At 45.7% G+C, this 24317-nt stretch overlaps 1 protein-coding gene across 1 annotated transcript; it reads right to left on the minus strand.

Moving 5' to 3' along the window:
• Positions 1–642: 642 nt before the first annotated feature.
• On the minus strand, positions 643–4385 carry LOC112238026 (transmembrane protein 121). Its single transcript, XM_024406624.2, has one exon. It carries the CDS (start codon positions 3288–3290, stop codon positions 2325–2327), a length of 966 nt encoding a protein of 321 aa, XP_024262392.1. The 5' UTR covers positions 3291–4385; the 3' UTR covers positions 643–2324.
• Positions 4386–24317: the final 19932 nt, after the last annotated feature.

Here is a 24317-nt window from a genome sequence, read left to right on the forward strand (position 1 = left end):
TCACACATTCTCTTTTCTCATCTGTCTCTATTTCTCTCTCTGTGTCTATTTCTCTCTCTGTGTGTTTTATTATGGTAGGTTAAAGGTTACTGTCACTTTCAGACCAGTCAGTTGATGTTGATGGTGCCACTGAAACACACTGGAGTATCATCAGAATGCTGGTACCTGTGGTTGATCTTTGCATGGGTCATTCTGGGTACACAATGGCACATCGTTCACGTGGCTGAACTTTTCTTCTCTCTCCATAATGCCAGGGTTGGCCAATGAAACAATGTTTCCATGGTAACAGAAAATAGCCCACCAACCACCATGGAAGAGTTCAGACAAGAGAAAATAAAAAAGATGTCTTAGGAAAAAGTGGATTCAAGTGAGTTGGTCTGCAAAAATGTTTAAATCCATTTTCTTAAGAGAAATGAGAGTGACGCCATTTTGTTGTAGACAGAAGTACAATCTGCTCAGAATGGATAAATATTCTGTCAACCTTTGAACTTGGGTTTTTTAACGTTCCATTCCTCTTCCCTATAATGCTGAGTCCTACAACAAGACAAGTCTCTGTCATGTAGCCTCCCAATCAGAGATTGTGGAGGTAAGAGTAAGGCAAAGCGCTCACATTCTTTGAATACTTTTATTAAAACATACACATTTAATAAATAATGTACATGTAATAATGATAATAATAATCATACTTTAATACTCACTTCATCAATTAAGTAGAAATAATTTTCAGTTTTCAGGTTGGATTGTACATTTATATTAAAACGTTTGTCAATGAGGCTGTCTGCACTCTGCATTCTTTGACTTCAAGGCTTTACTTGTGGAGGAAAGTACAGGAAGGTTTCTTTCACACCCACTGATTACTATTATTATTATTACAGATCCTGCTACCAGTCACTTTTTCCTAAACCCCACCTACATGTACATATCTACCTCAAATACTTCAGTATCCTGCACATTGTACATTTGGTATTGGCACTGACCCTGTATATAGCTTCCTTTCTTATTTCCCATGTTTTATTTATATAATAATAATAATAATAATAATAATTATAATTAGTTTAAAAAAATGTATTATTAGTTATAATATTTTGATATTGATTACAGCGCTGCTGGGTACATTTGGAAGTGAAGCATTTCACTGTACTTGTGCATGTGACAAGACTTGAACTTGAAATACAGTTTCACACGAGCACCCCTCTGCCCCCTCACACGTGTGTACACACACACACACACACAAGCACACACACACACACACACACACACACACACACGCAGAATCACACACACGGTTGGCTGCCTCAAATAGAGTGTATAGTGCTGAGCTCTGGTGCTTTTAGCAGACATTTGGTCATAAAGCGTCACACTGACCCGAGGCAGCAAACCATTTGGTCGTAAAACGTCACACTGACCCGAGGCAGCAGACCATTTGGTCGTAAAGCATCACACTGACCCGAGGCAGCAGACCATTTGGTCGTAAAGCATCACACTGACCCGAGGCAGCAGACCATTTGGTCGTAAAGCATCACACTGACCCGAGGCAGCAGACCATTTGGTCGTAAAACGTCACACTGACCGAGGCAGCAGACCATTTGGTCGTAAAACGTCACACTGACCGAGGCAGCAGACCATTTGGTCATAAAGCGTCACACTGACCCGAGGCAGCAGACCAGTTGGTCGTAAAGCTTCACACAGGCCGAGGCAGCAGACTTCAGTTAGCTCCTGTCTCAGCAGAATTAAAGTAGAGGCTGAATTTCAATCTTCTACTGCCACCCTTCTTATTGACCCTTTCTCCTTCCCTTCCTCTCCATCCTCTCTTTCTCCACTTCAACTTAGTGCTTCTGTAGGGCGAGTGGTATACCTCCTTTTTAAGGACTACAAAGAAAAAAGCCACGCAATGGACAGTCGAAAGGGGTTTTAGAAAATCACAGATATTCAGAGAGGAACAAATTGTAAAATGTACTGTTACACAACATACATTACTCAGCTGCAGAATAAAATAGTTCATTTAAAAACAAATAAAACCACATCAGTTCACTCTTGTCAGAATCAAGAAGGTGAATTTGTATCCTTCTCCAATAGACAGACAGGCAGACAGAGGCTGAAATTATCCCTCTAGTTGTTATATCCTCTGTTGTTCAAGTGGGCTTGATAGGCAGGAGAATACCATCCTGTCATGAAACCCACATTTCTCTTAATACCAAACTCTCAGAGACTGGATAGACAGAACGAGTCACTATGGTTAGTCACTGTAGTTAGTCACTGTAGTTAGTCACTGACGGCAGCGGTGGCAATGCTCCGCTGGTGTCCAGACAGTCTAGTGCTGGCGGTCATGATTCCATGTGTCGCGCTGGCGAGGGTTCGTGGGGAAGATTTGTGGAGTTGGCTAGAGGCTGCGAGTGCGATGTGTGGGGTGTATGTCCATGGCCCACAGAGTTCTGCTGCAGCTCCAACGCCATGGCGTTCTGTGGTTGAGGGAACTCCTTCACTTGACGCCGGTACTCCAGGAAGGTGGATGCCTTCGTGGCGATCGCCACCACGTTCTTGCCGACGAAGATGGTGGAGACTCTACTGTCCTGGAACAGCACCATGTTGACCCCGCGGATCAGGATAGTGACCACGTTGATGGTAATCAGGCTGAGGACAGGGTAGAGCATCATCTTCTGGAGCGACACGTGTTCTCCTTGCGTGGAGATCTCGCTAAGGGAGACGCAGGGCAGGGTGAGGAGGAGGACGTAGCAGTAGAAGAACATCAGCCCCTCGGCCCAGATGGGCAGGCCGGTCCGCTGAGGCTCCCACAGGTTGGCCTGGATGTCCAGAAGATCCAGAAGATCTAGAGCCACCCAGAAGATCCTCCCCCGCATGTCCTCCTTCTTCCTGAAGGTCCTCACATACTCCATGCTGTCCAGAGCCACTAGAACCAAGTAAAGCCCCGGGACACACACAGACAGTAGCAGAGTCAAGGCTTTCCGGGCCACCGTCTCCAGGGACTTCCTATCGGCCTTGCAGTTCTGGAAGATGAAGTAGAGCTTGATCTCCAGTACAAAGATGTAGAGGAACCAGAGAATCATTGCATAGCCGCGGCGGGCTGTGCGCACCTCGGCGCCCACCCACACGGCCACGTAGCGCAGCACGATGAGGAAGCAGATGTCCCCGACCAGCACAATGATGCACACGCCAATCTTCCTGGGCCCCTGGTTCTGCTCCACCAGGTAGGCATCCATGAAGGCCATACTGGTCATGATGACGATGGTGGTCAGGCACACGTGGCGTTTGTCAGGGGGCGGCAACACCATGGTGAGGAGCTGACCGCCCACTGGCTCTCACCTCCAGTCCACGGCTTCCGAGTTTAGAAAAAAAACGGGTTCAGAAAAAGGGACATGGCCATGTCGTAAATGTCAAAGGGGGATAACGGTTATCCCTGGGGGATGCCAGTGAGTCATAGTCAGTCCTTTGAGAGTCAGTTCTGTGAGAGTCAGTCCAGGGAGAGTCAGTCCAGGAAGAGTCAGTTCTGTGTGAGTCAGTTCTGTGTGAGTCAGTCCAGTGAGAGACAGTCCAGTGAGAGACAGTCCAGTGAGAGACAGTCCAGGGAGAGACAGTCCAGGGAGAGACGGTCCAGGGAGAGACAGTCCAGGAAGAGTCAGTTCTGTGTGAGTCAGTCCAGTGAGAGTCAGTCCAGTGAGAGACAGTCCAGTGAGAGACAGTCCAGGGAGAGACAGTCCAGTGAGAGACAGTCCAGTGAGAGACAGTCCAGGGAGAGACAGTCCAGGGAGAGTCAGTTCTGTGAGAGTCAGTTCTGTGAGAGTCAGTCCAGTGAGAGACAGTCCAGGAAGAGTCAGTTCTGTGAGAGTCAGTCCAGGAAGAGTCAGTTCTGTGAGAGTCAGTCCAGTGATGTAAAAACAGTGAAGTTAGGGGGGGTCAGTCTTTGCACGGCTGCTGTCAGGTGATTTTTCTCAAGCCATGCAAATTCAGGAATATCATCTCATCACTCAGTGCAGTTCCATTGATCCACCTCTGCTAGTAAAGCAGGCGCCTCTTAGGCTGACGATCCATGACTCATACTGGGATGCTAATCTACACACTCAGGGGGAGTGGAGGATACACAGAGGGGTGTGTATAGGACACAGTGGTGCAATGGGAGGTTATATGGGGCAGAGAAAAGCAGTGTGTGTGGCTCAGTCCCTCAGTGAGTGTGGCTCTGTCCCTCAGTGAGTGTGGCTCAGTCCCTCAGTGAGTGTGGCTCAGTCCCTCAGTGAGTGTGGCTCAGTCCCTCAGTGAGTGTGGCTCAGTCCCTCAGTGAGTGTGGCTCTGTCCCTCAGTGAGTGTGGCTCAGTCCCTCAGTGAGTGTGGCTCAGTCCCTCAGTGAGTGTGGCTCAGTCCCTCAGTGAGTGTGGCTCAGTCCCTCAGTGAGTGTGGCTCAGTCCCTCAGTGAGTGTGGCTCTGTCCCTCAGTGTGGCCTGTCCCTCAGTGAGTGTGGCTCAGTCCCTCAGTGAGTGTGGCTCAGTCCCTCAGTGAGTGTGGCTCAGTCCCTCAGTGAGTGTGGCTCAGTCCCTCAGTGAGTGTAGCTCAGTCCCTCAGTGTGTGTGGCTCAGTCCCTCAGTGTGTGTGGCTCCGTCCCTCAGTGAGTGTGGAGGCTGAGAGAGATTATTTTGTTCAGTGTGTGTAGGAGTCACTCTATGGGGCAGCACTGGGCACGGGTGTGCAGTGTGTGTGGCTTTGTCCAGTGGTGCAGTGTGTGTGTATTTGTGAATGTGAAAGTGAGAGAGGAGTCTGCAATGGCCAGATCCCTAGTAGCCATAAATCACAGAGACACGGAAGAGGGATCAGCGCCCCGTGGGGCCCTGCATCCAACGCCGGCTTCCAAAGAGGGAGGTTCTAACACTGGACCAGAGACCCAGCATCCTCTCTCCCCTCTGCCACATGCCGGCTTCGTCACGGCCTGGGGGAGAAAACAAGAGAGGGGAAGGGAGGGAGAGAGGGAGGGAGGGATACAGAAAGAGAACTGTCAGCATAACTGGACTATATAACTCTGTGCTCATTGCCAAAGGCAGCAGGCAGTCCTCGTGCCAGGAGCCAGGCAATGTGTCAGTGTGGTTAAGCTGTAGTCTTGTCTCTTACACTTTAGGGAAGGAGGAATATGTTGCACCACTCAGGACCGTTTTAAACCGTCTGTCATCCCTATCTCACTGTGTAATGAGGAATAGCAGAAGACTTGGTCCATGTTAACCTAGCATGCCAGTTTAAGATGGTGGCTCGTACTAGAATAACTTAAACTGTTTGGACGTTTTCCTCATTTACTCCTACAGTACATTCACTCCTATATCAGACAGTCTATCTACTTTATGTCCAATAATGTCTCCACAGGTGGGAGAAAACATCTATTCTCAATAAAAATGGAAGTCTCAACGTCAGTCAATAAAGATGGAGCATCTACCCGTCCTACAGAGAACGTCAGTTCTCTTACAGTAGACACCATCGATTAGGTGTCAGGTTTCCTCTCTGACTCTTGAATGGTGTTTCAAGGTGCGTGAGGTTTGACCTGCTGAGTATTCATGTTGACGTACATGTTGAGCGCTATGACAGGTGAGTTCACGGGCGCACTCCTCAAGCTTCTGCTCCGACATTTACTGCACTTTGTTAAATATAATGGATGCTGGGTGTGAAACGGTGCCCGCAGGCGCCAGCCACACGTCCCTCGCGTCATCCATAAATAACACACCTACGTGTACATATTAACACGGAGAAGGAGCAAAACAGAGGGGGAAGTGAAAGGAGTTAAATCAGCAGAAATGTCGCCTTCAATTGTAATTTGAGCATCAGTCATCACAATGTCAAGTTCTGACATTCGACAGCCATGAGGGCTAAGTTTCTGCCGTACATCCTGTCATAGTAGGTTGGCCTATCTGTCACTATAGACAGTCGTTGGGATCAGTCGTATAGAGAGAGAATGAATCACGCATTAACCCTGTCACCTCGTCTACATTCTAAAATCTATATATACATTTATGTGTTTTTTTATTTAACTAGGCAAGTCGGTTTAGAAACAAATTCTTATTCTACGAAGGCCTTGGAACAGTGGGTTAACTGCCGCTCTAACCATTAGGCTACCTGCCACCCCACTAGGCTACCTGCCTCCCCACTAGGCTACCTGCCACCCCACTAGGCTACCTACCGCCCCACTAGGCTACCTTCCACCCCACTAGGCTACCTGCCTCCCCACTAGGCTACCTGCTGCCCCCTAGGCTGCCCCACTAGGCTACCTTCCACCCCACTAGGCTACCTTCCGCCCCACTAGGCTACCTTCCGCCCCCTAGGCTACCTGCCTCCCCACTAGGCTACCTGCCGCCCCACTAGGCTACCTTCCGCCCCACTAGGCTACCTTCCGCCCCACTAGGCTACCTTCCGCCCCACTAGGCTACCTGCCTCCCCACTAGGCTACCTGCCAGTAGGCTACCTCAGTTAGGATCACCACTTTATTTGAAGAATGTGAAATGTCAGAATAATAGTAGAGATAATTATTTATTTAATCTCATATTTCTTTCATCACATTCCCAGTGGGTCAGAAGTTTACATACACTCAATTAGTATTTGGTAGCAATGCCTTCAAATGGTTTGACTTGGGTTAAATGTTTTGGGTAGCCTTCCACAAGCTTCCCACAATAAGTTGGATGAATTTTGGCCCATTCTTCCTGACAGAGCTGATGTAACCGAGTCTGGTTTGTAGGCCTCCTTGCTCGCACACGCTTTTTCAGTTCTGCCCACAAATGTTCTATGGGATTGAGGTCAGGGCTTTGTGATGGCCACTCCTTGACTTTGTTGTCCTTAAGCCATTTTGCCACAACCTTGGAAGTATGCTTGGGGTCATTGTCCATTTGGCAGACCCATTTGCGACCAAGCTTTAACTTACTGACTGATGTAATGAGATGTTGCTTCAATATACAGAGGGTAGTGCGTACGGCCCAGTACATCACTGGAGCCAAGCTTCCTGCCATCCAAGACCTCTATATCAGGCGGTGTCAGAGGAAGGCTCTAAAAATGTTCAAAGACTCCAGCCACCCTAGTTGTAGACTGTTCTCTCTGCTACCGCACAGCAAGCGGTACCGGAGCTCCAAGTCAAGGTCCAAAAGGCTTCTTAACAGGTTCTACCCCCAAGCCATAAGACTCCTGAACAGCTAATCAAATGGCTACCCAGACTCCTCTTTTACACTGCTGCTACTCTCTGGTTATTATCTATGCATAGTCACGTTAACTCTACCTAAATGTACATATTACCTGAATTACCTCAACTAACCGGTGCCCCCGCACAATGATTCTGTACCGGTACCCCCTGTATATAGCCTCCACATTGACTCTGTACCGGTACCCCCTGTATATAGCCTCCACATTGACTCTGTACTGGTACCCCCTGTATATAGCCTCCACATTGACTCTGTACTGGTACCCCCTGTATATAGCCTCCACATTGACTCTGTACTGGTACCCCCTGTATATAGCCTCCACATTGACTCTGTACTGGTACCCCCTGTATATAGCCTCCACATTGACTCTGTACTGGTACCCCCTGTATATAGCCTCCACATTGACTCTGTACCGGTACCCCCTGTATATAGCCTCCACATTGACTCTGTACTGGTACCCCCTGTATATAGCCTCCACATTGACTCTGTACCGGTACCCCCTGTATATAGCCTCCACATTGACTCTGTACTGGTACCCCCTGTATATAGCCTCCACATTGACTCTGTACTGGTACCCCCTGTATATAGCCTCCACATTGACTCTGTACTGGTACCCCCTGTATATAGTCTCCACATTGACTCTGTACTGGTACCCCCTGTATATAGTCTCATTGACTCTGTATTTTACCCCCTGTATATAGTCTCCACATTGACTCTGTACCGGTACCCCCTGTATATAGCCTCCACATTGACTTTTCTACTCCCTTTTTCCACATTGACTCTATGGTACCCCCTTTTATAGCCTAACACTTGACTCTTTTTATTAAAACTCCACATAGACTCTGTACCGGTTACCCCTGTATATAGCCTCCACATTGACTCTGTACTGGTACCCCCTGTATATAGCCTCCACATTGACTCTGTACTTTGATATGATTCCACATTGACTCTGTACTGGTACCCCCTGTATATAGCCTCATTATTATTATTTTACTGATGCTGTTGAATTATTTGTCACTTATTTTCTATTTTTTACTATTTTTCACTGTAAGGTACCTGTTGTATTTGGAGCATGTGACATTTGATTTGATTTGATTCAACAAAGTACTGAGTAAAGGTTCTGAATACTGATGTAAAAAAACAATCTAAAAACCTGTTTTTGCTTTGTCATTATGCGGTATTGGGTGTATGTAGATTGATCAGGAAAAAAAACGATTTAATCCCATTTTAGAATAAGGTTGCAACATAACAAAATGTAGAAAAAGTGAAGGGGTCTGAAAACTTTCCGAATGCACTGTATGTTGAGATGTATGTATGAGATGTATGTATGAGATGTATGTTGAGCTGTATGTATGAGATGTATGTTGAGCTGTATGTATGAGATGTATGTATGAGATGTATGTTGAGCTGTATGTATGAGATGTATGTTGAGCTGTATGTATGAGCTGTATGTATGAGATGTATGTTGAGCTGTATATATGAGATGTATGTATGAGCTGTATGTATGTTGAGCTGTATGTATGAGATGTATGTTGAGCTGTATATATGAGATGTATGTTGAGATGTATGTATGAGATGTATGTATGAGATGTATGTATGAGATGTATGCCAAGGCCACTGAGACTCAGAGGTGCACTGAACATACACATAGTTATACAGACTGTTTCACTTCTGTTGAAGAGGGAACACAAGACCACACTGACATGTCCCTTTTCAATAGCCTCGTGTTAATGCTGAAGGGATTTGGTACAAATGAGCAGCATTAATCAACATTGATCTGTAAATCATGAGGGACACATTGCGTCAGACAGATTTGTGCTTTATGGAGCTGACTCTGTATCATGTTGCCATGAAAGCATAAAGGGAAAAAGTAAACGAGACATGTCAATGAATCTTTTTTCCATTTTCATTGGACCCGAAGACTCAACCAGAGGTTCTGGTAGGACCATTTACCTTGTGGATTTGCTCTTTGGAAAGCTGGCTCTGACAGTACTATTCACAAGGGCCTGATTCCGACCCGAGTTAAGAGCTCCTAAATAGAACGTAAGTAAACATTTCTGCACTTTTCTCTCTACACGTATTCTGACTTTGAATTATGCATGATAATATCATGTTATTCACCTGCTATTTGTTCAGGGTGTAGATCAAAGAAATGAAGGAGGTGTGTCTACAGAAACTCCATATTATGACCTTGACTTCATAATTCCACCACCTTCATGAGTGAGGAAACCATGAACAAGGTCAGTTTTTTTATGACTCAAATACTTTCCTAACCCTAAACAATCTACAAGATCAGAGTATATGTATCTATCAAATGGTGCTGAAACAGAATATGTGTATATTTAGATGGCTTTCTTTCATTGATCCCTAATATTCTGAAACCGTTCTCCATTCCATTCCTTCTCCTAACACATTCCATTCCTTCTCTTAAGGAATGGAACGTGGTAGAGAATGAATGGAACGTGGTAGAGAAGGAATGGAACGTGGTAGAGAAGGAATGGAACATGGTAGAGAAGGAATGGAACGTGGTAAGAGAAGGAATGGAACGTAGTAAGAGAAGGAATGGAACGTGGTAGAGAAGGAATGGAACATGGTAGAGAAGGAATGGAACGTAGTAAGAGAAGGAATGGAACGTGGTAGAGAAGGAATGGAACGTAGTAAGAGAAGGAATGGAACGTGGTAGAGAAGGAATGGAACGTGGTAAGAGAAGGAATGGAACGTGGTAGAGAAGGAATGGAACGTAGTAAGAGAAGGAATGGAACATGGTAGAGAAGGAATGGAACGTAGTAAGAGAAGGAATGGAACGTAGTAAGAGAAGGAATGGAACGTGGTAGAGAAGGAATGGAACGTGGTAAGAGAAGGAATGGAACGTGGTAGAGAAGGAATGGAACGAATGGTAGAGAAGAAGGAATGGAACGTAGTAAGAGAAGGAATGGAACGTGGTAGAGAAGGAATGGAACGTGGAAGGAGAGAAGGAATGGAACGTGGTAAGAGAAGGAATGGAACGTAGTAAGAGAAGGAATGGAACGTGGTAGAGAAGGAATGGAACATGGTAGAGAAGGAATGGAACGTAGTAAGAGAAGGATGGCTTTCTTTCATTGATCCCTAATATTCTGAAACGTTAAGAGAAGGAATCCATTCCATTCCTTAGAGAAGGAATCCTAACACATTCCATTCCTTCTCTTAAGGAATGGAACGTGGTAGAGAATGAATGGAACGTGGTAGAGAAGGAATGGAACGTGGTAGAGAAGGAATGGAACATGGTAGAGAAGGAATGGAACGTGGTAAGAGAAGGAATGGAACGTGGTAGAGAAGGAATGGAACGTAGTAGAGAAGGAATGGAACGTGGTAAGAGAAGGAATGGAACGTGGTAGAGAAGGAATGGAACGTGGTAAGAGAAGGAATGGAACGTAGTAAGAGAAGGAATGGAACGTGGTAGAGAAGGAATGGAACATGGTAGAGAAGGAATGGAACGTAGTAAGAGAAGGAATGGAACGTGGTAAGAGAAGGAATGGAACGTAGTAAGAGAAGGAATGGAACGTAGTAAGAGAAGGAATGGAACATGGTAGAGAAGGAATGGAACGTAGTAAGAGAAGGAATGGAACGTAGTAAGAGAAGGAATGGAACGTGGTAAGAGAAGGAATGGAACGTAGTAAGAGAAGGAATGGAACGTAGTAAGAGAAGGAATGGAACATGGTAGAGAAGGAATGGAACGTAGTAAGAGAAGGAATGGAACGTAGTAAGAGAAGGAATGGAACGTGGTAGAGAAGGAATGGAACGTAGTAAGAGAAGGAATGGAACGTGGTAGAGAAGGAATGGAACGTGGTAAGAGAAGGAATGGAACGTGGTAGAGAAGGAATGGAACGTGGTAAGAGAAGGAATGGAACGTGGTAGAGAAGGAATGGAACGTGGTAAGAGAAGGAATGGAACGTAGTAAGAGAAGGAATGGAACGTGGTAGAGAAGGAATGGAACATGGTAGAGAAGGAATGGAACGAAGGGTAAGAGAGAAGGAATGGAACGTGGTAGAGAAGGAAGGAATGGAACGTGGTAGAGAAGGAATGGAACGTGGTAGAGAAGGAATGGAACGTGGTAAGAGAAGGAATGGAACGTGGTAAGAGAAGGAATGGAACGTGGTAGAGAAGGAATGGAACGTGGTAGAGAAGGAATGGGATGGTAGAGAAGGAATGGAACGTGGTAAGAGAAGGAATGGAACGTAGTAAGAGAAGGAATGGAACGTGGTAGAGAAGGAATGGAAATGGTAGAGAAGGAATGGAACGTGGTAAGAGTGGTAGAGAAGGAATGGAACGTGGTAGAGAAGGAATGGAACGTAGTAAGAGAAGGAATGGAACGTAGTAAGAGAAGGAATGGAACGTGGTAAGAGAAGGAATGGAACATGGTAAGAGAAGAGAAGGAATGGAACGTGGTAAGAGAAGGAATGGAACGTAGTAAGAGAAGGAATGGAACGAAGTAAGAGAAGGAATGGAATGGTAAGAGAAGGAATGGAAACGTAGAGAAGGTAAGAGAAGGAATGGAACGTAGTAAGAGAAGGAATGGAACGTGGTAAGAGAAGGAATGGAACGTAAGAGAAGGAAGAGAAGGAATGGAACGTGGTAGAGAAGGAATGGAACGTAGAGGTAAGAGAAGGAATGGAACGTAGTAAGAGAAGGAATGGAACGAGAAGGTGGAAGAGAAGGAATGGAACGTGGTAGAGAAGGAATGGATGGAACGTGGTAAAGGAATGGAACGTGGTAAGAGAAGGAATGGAACGTGGTAAGAGAGGGAATGGAACGTGGAAGAGAGAAGGAATGGAATGGTAGAGAAGGAATGGAATGGTAAGAGAAGGAATGGAACGTGGTAAGAGAAGGAATGGAACGTGGTAGAGAAGGAATGGAACGTGGTAGAGAAGGAATGGAACGTGGTAGAGAAGGAATGGAACGTGGTAAGAGAAGGAATGGAACGAATGGTAAGAGAAGGAATGGAACGTGGTAAGAGAAGGAATGGAACGTGGTAAGAGAAGGAATGGAACATGGTAGAGAAGGAATGGAACATGGTAGAGAAGGAATGGAACGTGGTAGAGAAGGAATGGAACGTGGTAGAGAAGGAATGGAATGGTGGTAGAGAAGGAATGGAACGTGGTAGAGAAGGAATGGAACGTGGTAGAGAAGGAATGGAACGTGGTAGAGAAGGAATGGAACGTGGTAGAGAAGGAATGGAAATGGTAAGAGAAGGAATGGAACGTGGTAAGAGAAGGAATGGAATGTGGTAAGAGAAGGAATGGAACGTGGTAGAGAAGGAATGGAACGTGGTAAGAGAAGGAATGGAAGAGAAGGAATGGAACGTGGTAGAGAAGGAATGGAACGTGGTAGAGAAGGAATGGAACGTGGTAAGAGAAGGAATGGAACGTGGTAAGAGAAGGAATGGAACGTGGTAAGAGAAGGAATGGAACGTGGTAAGAGAAGGAATGGAACGTGGTAAGAGAAGGAATGGAATGTGGTAAGAGAAGGAATGGAATGTGGTAAGAGAAGGAATGGAACGTGGTAAGAGAAGGAATGGAATGTGGTAAGAGAAGGAATGGAACGTGGTAGAGAAGGAATGGAACGTGGTAAGAGAAGGAATGGAATGTGGTAAGAGAAGGAATGGAACGTGGTAAGAGAAGGAATGGAACGTGGTAAGAGAAGGGAATGGAACGTGGAATGGAAGAGAAGGAATGGAACGTGGTAGAGAAGGAATGGAACGAATGGTAGAGAAGGAATGGAACGTGGTAGAGAAGGAATGGAACGTGGTAGAGAAGGAATGGAACGTGGTAGAGAAGGAATGGAACGTGGTAAGAGAAGGGAATGAACGTGGAAGGTAAGAGAAGGAATGGAACGTGGTAGAGAAGGAATGGAAGTAAGAAGGGAATGGAACGTGGTAAGAGAAGGAATGGAACGTGGTAAGAGAAGGAATGGAACGTGGTAGAGAAGGAATGGAACGTGGTAAGAGAAGGGAATGGAACGTGGTAGAGAAGGAATGGAATGGAATGGAACGTGGTAAGAGAAGGAATGGAATGTGGTAAGAGAAGGAAGGAATGTGGAACGTGGTAAGAGAAGGAACGGAAGAGAAGGTGGAAAGAGAAGGAATGGAACGTAAGAGAAGGAATAGTAAGAGAAGGAATGGAACGTGGTAAGAGAAGGAATGGAACGTGGTAAGAGAAGGAATGGAATGTAGTAAGAGAAGGAATGGAATGTAGTAAGAGAAGGAACGGAATGTAGTAAGAGAAGGAATGGAACGTAGTAAGAGAAGGAATGGAACGTAGTAAGAGAAGGAATGGAACGTGGTAAGAGAAGGAATGGAACGTGGTAAGAGAAGGAATGGAACGTAGTAAGAGAAGGAATGGAATGTGGTAAGAGAAGGAATGGAACGTGGTAGAGAAGGAATGGAACGTGGTAAGAGAAGGAATGGAATGTGGTAAGAGAAGGAATGGAACACGATACATTTTGGACAACAGAATTTATAGCAAAACAAATCTATTTTTTTTGTAACCTTTATTTAACCAGGCAAGTCAGTTAAGAACACATTCTTATTTTCAATGACGGCCTAGGAACAGTGGGTTAACTGCCTGTTCAGGGGCAGAACGACAGATTTGTACCTTGTCAGCTCGGGGGTTTGAACTCGCAACCTTCCGGTTACTAGTCCAATGCTCTAACCATTAGGCTACCCTGCCACCCCGGCGAGTTTTTAGAGGTGGCACCATGAGCCTCTTTCATAATCCCGTTGAATATTTGAATGGTTAAAACCTATTATGTAGAACAGGGCCTAAGTGAGAGATTAAATTCATGAGATGGTGATTAATTGACTGATTAGCTGAAGGCTGTGGATCATTAGCATGGTATAAAGAGGAATGTACCCACATATACATCACATCATAATTTAAATGACATGAATTATAAATGTCGTCAGAGATGGTTTCGCTAATGAATGGATTAGTGGCCTTACACCCGTGATAACATGAGCCCAGTAAATTGGACAACTTGGACCTCTTTGGGAATTAAAACTTTAGCCGTAAAATGGGGAATCGTGAGATGTCATCAATGGTTCAATGCTACGTAGCACGTGGTGAAGTGAGACTGAAAGATGTGATTCATTTTGCCAGTAATGGATGATTGTTAATCCGTTCTGTCAGGTTTCCTGTGAAATCGCCTTAGTAAGCGGAAACCTGGAGTGAAGTGCGTTGCAGCGCTTTGCATATCAATTCTATTAGCACATCCGTAATGTGTAGCTCATCCTCTGTAGATCCACGTTGGGGTTTAGCATAGAGTTAGACTAAGTATAATGGACATTCCAGGACAATGATCCATTAAGTGGATTGGCAGTCATATTGGATGTACTGTTTACAGTGTGTGATTAATTAACCCTTGTCACTTTAGCAATTGATATGCAATCAATTATCTCTCTGCTTATCACTTAACATCTCAGAATGACACGTTCTACATGCAACAACAACACTATGGACCATAATATCTACTCTACCTATTATATTTCTATGGCAGTCTTGCTGTCTTGTTGTTCTAGACGTCCAGGGTTCTATCCAGACTCTCCGTCAGGCCCAGCCATGAATCACACCAAGGACAGAGGTCGGGGAAGGCAGTGGCAGTAATGCACGAATTTGTTGCTTTGCCAACTGCTATAAAACCCCACAGCCTGGAGAAGGGAAGAGAGGACAGGTGTAACACCACGGCCTGGAGAAGGGAAGAGAGGACAGGTGTAACACCACGGCCTGGAGAAGGCAAGAGAGGACAGGAGTAACACCACGGCCTGGAGAAGGAAAGAGAGGACAGGTGTAACACCACGGCCTGGAGAAGGAAAGAGAGGACAGGTGTAACACCACGGCCTGGAGAAGGAAAGTGAGGACAGTTGTAACACCACGGCCTGGAGAAGGAAGAGAGGACAGGTGTAACACCACGGCCTGGAGAAGGAAAGAGAGGACAGGTGTAACACCACAGCCTGGAGAAGGAAAGAGAGGACAGGTGTAACACCACGGCCTGGAGAAGGAAAGAGAGGACAGTTGTAACACCACGGCCTGGAGAAGGAAAGAGAGGACAGGTGTAACACCACGGCCTGGAGAAGGAAAGAGAGGACAGGTGTAACACCACGGCCTGGAGAAGGAAAGAGAGGACAGGTGTAACACCACGGCCTGGAGAAGGGAAGAGAGGACAGGTGTAACACCACGGCCTGGAGAAGGGAAGAGAGGACAGGTGTAACACCACGGCCTGGAGAAGGAAAGAGAGGACAGGTGTAACACCACGGCCTGGAGAAGGAAAGAGAGGACAGGTGTAACACCACGGCCTGGAGAAGGAAAGAGAGGACAGGTGTAACACCACAGCCTGGAGAAGGAAAGAGAGGACAGGTGTAACACCACGGCCTGGAGAAGGAAAGAGAAGGCAGGTGTAACCCCACGGCCTGGAGAAGGGAAGAGAGGACAGGTGTAACACCACGGCCTGGAGAAGGAAAGAGAGGACATGTGTAACACCACGGCCTGGAGAAGGAAAGAGAGGACATGTGTAACACCACAGCCTGGAGAAGGAAAGAGAGGACAGGTGTAACACCACGGCCTGGAGAAGGAAAGAGAGGACAGGTGTAACACCACGGCCTGGAGAAGGAAAGAGAGGACAGGTGTAACACCACGGCCTGGAGAAGGAAAGAGAGGACAGGTGTAACACCACGGCCTGGAGAAGGAAAGAGAGGACAGGTGTAACACCACAGCCTGGAGAAGGAAAGAGAGGACAGGTGTAACACCACGGCCTGGAGAAGGAAAGAGAGGACAGGTGTAACACCACGGCCTGGAGAAGGAAAGAGAGGACAGGTGTAACACCACGGCCTGGAGAAGGAAGAGAGGACAGGTGTAACACCACGGCCTGGAGAAGGAAAGAGAGGACAGGTGTAACACCACGGCCTGGAGAAGGAAAGAGAGGACAGGTGTAACACCACGGCCTGGAGAAGGAAAGAGAGGACAGGTGTAACACCACGGCCTGGAGAAGGAAAGAGAGGACAGGTGTAACACCACGGCCTGGAGAAGGAAAGAGAGGACAGGTGTAACACCACGGCCTGGAGAAGGAAAGAGAGGACAGGTGTAACACCACGGCCTGGAGAAGGAAAGAGAGGACAGGTGTAACACCACGGCCTGGAGAAGGAAAGAGAGGACAGGTGTAACACCACGGCCTGGAGAAGGGAAGAGAGGACAGGTGTAACACCACGGCCTGGAGAAGGAAAGAGAGGACATGTGTAACACCACGGCCTGGAGAAGGAAAGAGAGGACAGGTGTAACACCACAGCCTGGAGAAGGAAAGAGAGGACAGGTGTAACACCACGGCCTGGAGAAGGAAAGAGAGGACAGTTGTAACACCACGGCCTGGAGAAGGAGAAAGAGAGGACAGGTGTAACACCACGGCCTGGAGAAGGGAAAGAGAGGACAGGTGTAACACCACGGCCTGGAGAAGGAAAGAGAGGACAGGTGTAACACCACGGCCTGGAGAAGGAAAGAGAGGACAGGTGTAACACCACGGCCTGGAGAAGGGAAGAGAGGACAGTTGTAACACCACGGCCTGGAGAAGGGAAGAGAGGACAGGTGTAACACCACGGCCTGGAGAAGGAAAGAGAGGACAGGTGTAACACCACGGCCTGGAGAAGGAAAGAGAGGACAGGTGTAACACCACGGCCTGGAGAAGGAAAGAGAGGACAGGTGTAACACCACGGCCTGGAGAAGGGAAGAGAGGACAGGTGTAACACCACGGCCTGGAGAAGGGAAGAGAGGACAGGTGTAACACCACGGCCTGGAGAAGGAAAGAGAGGACAGGTGTAACACTACGGCCTGGAGAAGGAAAGAGAGGACAGGTGTAACCCCACAGCCTGGAGAACGGAAGAGAGGACAGGTGTACAAGGGGATAAGGGAAAAGATGGCACGAAAAGGTCACTCAGACCTCTAAGTAGCTATCTACGTTTAAGAAAACACAGAACTTCAGGGGAAAAGGATTTACAGCTAGCCTATTAGAGGTGCTCTGACATTTTTATTTCAGGTTTCTGCTTTTATGTTGGATTAGTGTGCTCTCTCAGTTCCTACTTTTCAAATGACTGTTGGTTGTTTGACAGATATGTTAGCTTTGTGCCCAAGGGCATGGAAGTAATTAAAAACTAACTAGGAGTAGTTTCCACAGAAGTCAATGTTCTTTTGGAAAGTTTGTTTGGTGAGCTGTTGCCTTGAGACAGACGTATGTTTGTGGCAACAGCGCCTTGGAAAATCCATCCCTCATATAAAGAATTGGCCATCTGCCTCTTTACCTCCATGTCTTCCAAAACGGTTTACTCTTTTCTCGGAGTTGAGATGTTTACGCCTTTGGGAAGACACATTATATATTAAATGTAACTTTACCACAGTACGCGGCTTGACTACACCCCTAAACCAGCTTCCTCCTCCCACTCAAAACACTTGAGGTGGATTAAATACAGCGTGTTCTCTTCTGTGTTTGATTTAATTCCGTGGTTTACTACTTTACTTCAATGTCAAATCCACTGCAGTGGGGGACAGCTTGGATCTGCTGTGACTGCGGAGTCCGTTTTGTCAGATATTTACATCTGACTGTCTTCATTAGTCTCCAGAAGGAGATCCATATGTCGGTCTGGCTCTCCGCCATCGCTCTCCTTCCCAGCAGGTGCTTTCTGATTCTGACGTCCTTTTGTGTTTGGGGCTGAGCAGGACGCAACGCTCTGCCAGTTTTGCTGATAGGTGGCAGATTGCCTCAGACCCTCCCTGTAGAAGACAGAGGAACTCTACACACAGCACTCTCTCTCTCTCTACCCTGTTAACGTCCCATTGAATGGGGAGGAGGAGGCTGACAGGATGGTTATCGTTGGGCCATGTCTTTTTCACATCCACGTCCATCACTTCCCAATCACATGCCGGAATCCGAAACACATGCTGCTTACACTGATCACATGCAGCGCATGGTGTTTTAATTGCACAGTAAAGCATCCCAGTCCAACAGTCTGAGTAGCTAGGTATGTTATGCCACCCGCTGGGGCCAATCATAGCATGCCTGTATATCAGCCCTGGGTCCAAATCATATTTGAGCATTTGATTGAGCATGTCTATAGTGCCAGATCAACATTGTTTCCTCGTCATTTCAATGAAAATCAGGTTGAACCAACATGGAATAGATGTGAAATGATGTCTGTGCCCTGTGGGTTATGACTCTTCCATTGGTTCCATGGCATCGGGCAAGCTCAGTGTAGCGTGGCTATATTACATCAGAGAGAACAATCTGCTGACTGTGATTAGCACGTTAGCGTTTTTCCTTATGTGTCTTGTTCTGGAGGCAGCTCTGCAGAGTGGTCACAAGCTGGCACAGCCCCAAAGTCATCTGATTTTAAACATAACCTTAACCACACTGCTAACGCTAATGCCTAACGCTAATGCCTAACGCTAATGCCTAACGCTAATGCCTAACGCTAATGCCTAACGCTAATGCCTAACGCTAATGCCTAACGCTAATGCCTAACGCTAATGCCTAACGCTAATGCCTAACGCTAATGCCTAACGCTAATGCCTAACGCTAATGCCTAACGCCAATGCCTAACACTAATGCCTAACGCTAATGCCTAACGCTAATGCCTAACGCTAATGCCTAACTTAAGCACTTTTTTTTTTCTCATTCATTTTATCGCGCAGTTCTGCCTCTAGGTCTAGACTCATGACTAAATGTCAACCTGCATGTGATTACCCCTAATAGATTACTGTATGTTTTTAATTGATTTAATCAATCTATTGATTTAACGTATGCAATTCGAAGGACTTGGTTTCCCTATTGGGGCTTGCTCCCAATGCATAATAATTCCAAATGTATAGTCATTTAACAGCTGCAGGTAAGTGTGGAAGTTGCCTGCTCTTTTGTTATCATTATTTCTGCCTTATTTTTGTTCAGTCGTTTTGTGAAAAAAAATATTCAGAAGTCACTTTATGCAATTTAATGAGAGGCTTGGGTGTTCCGCATGAAAACAACATGTTCAGATATTACGGCACATCTCAAAAGCCCATTCTTCTCTCGGTTGCCTTACATTATTAGCGTGGTATCGCCGGATAATTTGGCTATAATTGCTTGTGAGGTTGCGGTGGGGCAGAATACTGAGCAGGACAACCTTTGAGTAAAGAGGCTTGTAGTGTCTGTAGCTGTGTCTTATTTTACAGTTCATTACAGTCGATCACGGTCGATGCTCACTCTCTGCAGCACTCTGTCATATTGTATACTCTAAGAAGTTGAAGGTTTCAATGCACTCTCCTGTGATCAGGATTCTTGAGGCGTATTCAAGCGCTTACGCGTTTTTAACGATTAAGATGATCCAAATCAAATATATTGAACATGACACTGGTTGGATGCACCAAAAAGACCCTTCCCTTACACTCTCCTAGGTTACATCATGTCTAAAGGCCCTCAGCAATCTCTCACTCTCACTAAGTCTCAAACGTAAAAGACAGGGTGCTTTTCAGCTTGACAGACATGTCTTTTTCTCCCTTTCCAACCTTCAAAGGGCTATAAATGAGAGAAACATCAATCGCGGTGCATTTTTTTATTCACAAAGCTAGGAACTCAAAGAGAACCATGCCAATGTGAGTCATCATCAGCCCTCTGACATCACAATCCTTCTGATGGTATAATGCAGGGGAGGAACGAATACTACGCATTGGGGCCACGCTCCTCACACAAGGAAAGACACTGTCTTAAAGTCCTTCAAGGGAGAGCAGAACGTCAGCATTGATATTCCACCTGTAAAGACAAGAGGGAACTTGTCCCTCTCACATGACGAAGGAGAGGTGTATACATACATTTAGGATTTTAACGTCTTTATTTGACCTTTATTTAACTAGGCAAGTCAGTTAAGAACAAATTCTTATTTCTTATTTACAGTGACAGCCAACCCTGACAAAACCCAGATGACGCTGGGCCAATTGTGCACCGCGCTACGGGACTTCCAATGACAGCCAGTTGTGATACAGCCTGGAATTGAACCAGGGTTTGTAGTGACACCTCTAGCACTGAGATGCAGTGCCTTAGATCTCTGCTCCACTCGGGAATTGGTTAGACCTATATTGTAGATATTCCTGTAACAGTCCCCATCTATCCTTCATGCCATGTACTAAAACAGCCTACCTTTTAAGTGGAATTCTCCCTCAGTGAGAGTTACAATCATATTGATTTTTCCTGTGCAAAACATGGCATATTTCTCTAATGATGATTTGGTGCTCTGATTACCTCAGGCCAATAGGGATTTTTATCCACTGGTTATGCAGGGGAGATCCACTTAATCTTTGTGTCAATATATCTCCCTAACTTCCTATTTTGCTGTGCCTCTCTCTCTCTCTCTCTCTCTCTCTCTTTCTTCTCTCTCTCTCTCTCTCTCTCTCTTTCTTCTCTCTCTCTGTCTCTCTCTCTTACTCTCTCTCTTACCCTTCTCTCTCTCTCCCCCCCTCTCTCTCTCTCTCTCTCTCTCTCTCTCTCTCTCTCTCTCTCTCTTATCCTTCTCTCTCTCTTGCTTACCCTTCTCTCTCTCCCTCTCTCTCTTTTTTTTGTCTCTCTCTTACCCTTCTCTCTCTCTCTCACTCTCTTTCAGACTGTTGCCATTTTTGCTCTCACCCCCCGGGGGAGTGGCATCTAACTTAATTCGAGTCACGTTACATGGAATTCTGGGTATCATCGCTGCCTTGCGGTATCGACGAAAACGACTCTCAAAAGACAGACACAACCCCGAGACCTAGCACACTATCAAATAAAGCAGAAATGAGGATTATGAATTGAAATGCTGTATCATTATCTCTTTAAAAATGTCCTTTGAAACTTGTGAGTTTTGTTAGGGGGCTGGCCAACATGGGGGAAATTGTAGGGAGAATGGCTGCTGCACAGCTTGCAGTAAGCAGTCCCTTTCAAACTAGTGATTTTGTGGCTACGATAATGAGGTTAAACAGTAATTCTGCTCATAGATGGGGGGGAAAAATTAATAGTTACATATCCCAATGTTATTTTTGGACAATATTATATCTATATTTGACTCCAAGTATCAATTTTATTAGTACTGTTTTATTGCTACTGTAGGTAGTTTTAGCTACCGCTAGTCGGCTGTACCTGAGCCAAAACTCCTGTATTTTTCAACCTACACCAAAAGGTGCTATCTAGAACCTAAAAGAGTTCTTTGGGGAACCCTTTGTAGAACCCCTTTTGGTTCCAGGTATAGAACCCTTTCTATACCTTTCTACATGGAACCTAAATAGTTCTACCTGGAACCAAAAAGGGTTCTCCTATGGGGACATACAACCCCTTTTTCTAAGAGTGCTTAGCTTGTTTTCCATCTTCTTTTTCCCCCTGACTGATCAAAACTCATGTTCTCATGCCATCTCTTGTCTCTCTGCAGTAGACATACTGTATAGTGAGCAATATGTTTGGAACATCAAATCGCAATAAAATCACAGTATCGAATTGCAATACATATTGTATCGGCACCTAAGTTCCATGATAATATTGTATCGTGAGGTATTTTGCAATTCCCAGCGCTACTAGTCACAAGTTTCAGAGCATGTCTAGTGACCGATGACTAGTGGATGGGGAAAGGGAGAGGAGTCACTTCCATGTACAGTGGAGGAGTGAAGAGGAAAATACTGAGGGAGAGAATTGGAGAGGTAAAGAGAGACTGAGAGAGAGAGAGAGGGGAGAAACAGAGGAGAGATAATGAAAAGGAGAGATTCAGAAAAAACGAGAGAGGGACTCTCTCAAACTGATTGAGTGAATGAAAGATGATAAGGAGACCCCCTGAAGCTAGCCAGACACTCAGGAAGAATCTAAAGCACCGGTATAATGAACCAGCCTCAGTGACAGTCCCAGGGAAGCTTACTAAAAGGAAACAGAATTCATAGAAATATTCACAGAGATTTCCGCGGAGACCGACAAAGAAGGCAGACGCGTGTGGATGTGTCAGACAGGTCTTTGTGTGATTCTTAATAACATTTTGGATGGCGTCTTGCGAAAAAAAAACCCTCCATAACAGGAGTTTTGACAAAACGAGGCGCACCATTTGAATGACACTCAAACGTCGCTCTCTCGTTCTGTCGCTCCCCACGGCGACACCTACTCTGTATGATAATGACAAGGAAAATAATATTTCACTCAACATTAGAGACTCATGTTTGAACGATGACGAGACATCACCGCCCGCTGTTGACTTCCACAGCCACCGGTTTGAGGCGAGGAATGAGAAAGAAGTAAAGTTTGGGAGCTGTCTCTAGTCAGTGAGTCAGGTTCTGTGTCATCCAATTCAAGACTACCCATCGGGACTGCATCTCCAAACATGCTATTTAAAGACCAAGGCAAATCTAGCTAGTCACAACTTCCAACATGATGTTCTATGGCTGTGTTTACATAGGGAGCCCGATATGGATCTTTTTTTTCACTAATTGGTCTGAAGAAGATCTGATGTGAAAAGATCTGATGTGATTGGTAAAAAGACCAATTAGTGGAAAAAAGATCAGAATTGGGCTACTTGTGTAAACACAGGCTACGTGCACTATTCAACAAAATACATCCCTATCAGTCTATCTTATTCCCATAAGAGGCAATTATCTACCATTCATGCCAAACGAGACAACAGAAGCCGTGTTTGGCATCGGCAAGCACAAAATGGCAGCCCAGTGACAGCTTTCTCCATTGAAAAGAACAGACCTCCCCTGCCACTCTGCTACACACACAGATGGTTATCAAAGGGACCTCCAAAAGCACAGCAATCCCCACACAGACAGACGCCATTCACCATCCACAGTCAGGGAGATGCAGCCAGGCTGTCTGTCAGGTCTCGAGGGCATCCACCAGTGGAGGCTGGTGGGATGAGCTATAGGAGGATGGGCTCATTGTAATGGCTTGAATGGAATAAATGGAATGGAGCCAAAAACTTGTGGTTTCCAATTGTTTGATGTGTTTGGTACCATTTCATTTATCCCATCCCATTCATTACAATGAGCCCATCCTCCTATAGCTCAGCCCACCAGCCTCCACTGGCACCTACCTGGGGGACAGATCCCCCCCACCTCACCAGATGGGAGTGCTTGCCAGCTGGTCGATTGATGTCTGTACTCCGTGCCTGATAGGCTAGTCAGTGTATAGTCAGTTAAAAGCCAAAGTGATCAATCAGCCACCTGCTAACAGCCTCTCCAGAATGAGGACGGCTCCCCCAGCGAGCAAGAGAAGGGGAGAGAGAGAGACTCTCCTCTTTTCCTCCTTGTGTCTTCCTCTCCTCCTCCTCTCCAGTACATTATACTGATCTATAACGAAACACAAGACACAGGCTAATCAAAGGCTTGGTGTGATCAACCAGTGTTCAAACCCATGTCTCTTGTGCACCTCACGATTCGGTTAGCCCCCTGAGCTAATGGCCAATATGATAGGGGTTAGGTAGTGGGCCAGTCTAATGAACTGATTAAAAGCCAAAGGTTAATTGAGAATTAGGGCGCTCATCAAAAGAGAGTTGGCTTGTTGAGTCCTGCCAAAACGGGACTAAATCACTCTTGAAGTGGTCAGTTTTAGCCGGCATATTTTTAAGACAGCTAATAACTTCTAGAAGGAAAGGCAGTAGAAAGACACTACAGCATGCTAGTTCATTTTCAGGGCTGTGTAATGGCCTTTGACAGAAACAGGCCTCTATTTAATTGTCTTCCACATTGACACGCAATTTAGTTTTTGCTAATTATAGGGTGCAGCACTCATAAATTATTGCCTGCTCCTTAGCAATTTCCCTCTCTCTGTCTCTGTCTCTCTCTCTCTCTCCCTCTCTTTCTTTCTTTCTTTCTTTCTTTCTTTCTTTCTTTCTTTCTTTCTTTCTTTCTTTCTTTCTTTCTTTCTTTCTTTCTTTCTTTCTTTCTTTCTTTCTTTCTTTCTTTCTTTCTTTCTTTCTCACTCTTTCTCTCTCTGAGACATATACACACAAACTAATTCAGTCTCCTCAATGTCACACACACACGCACACACACAATGAGTTGTCCCAGACAGACAGACTGTTGTGGGCGGCTGAGGAGGAGTGTGGATAGCAGTTCATCTCTGCTGATGTAAAAGGCCATTCATAAATAAATTGTCTTCACA

The sequence above is a fragment of the Oncorhynchus tshawytscha genome, linkage group LG18, assembly GCF_018296145.1.
Source record: "Oncorhynchus tshawytscha isolate Ot180627B linkage group LG18, Otsh_v2.0, whole genome shotgun sequence".
Taxonomy (NCBI): Eukaryota; Metazoa; Chordata; class Actinopteri; order Salmoniformes; family Salmonidae; genus Oncorhynchus; species Oncorhynchus tshawytscha.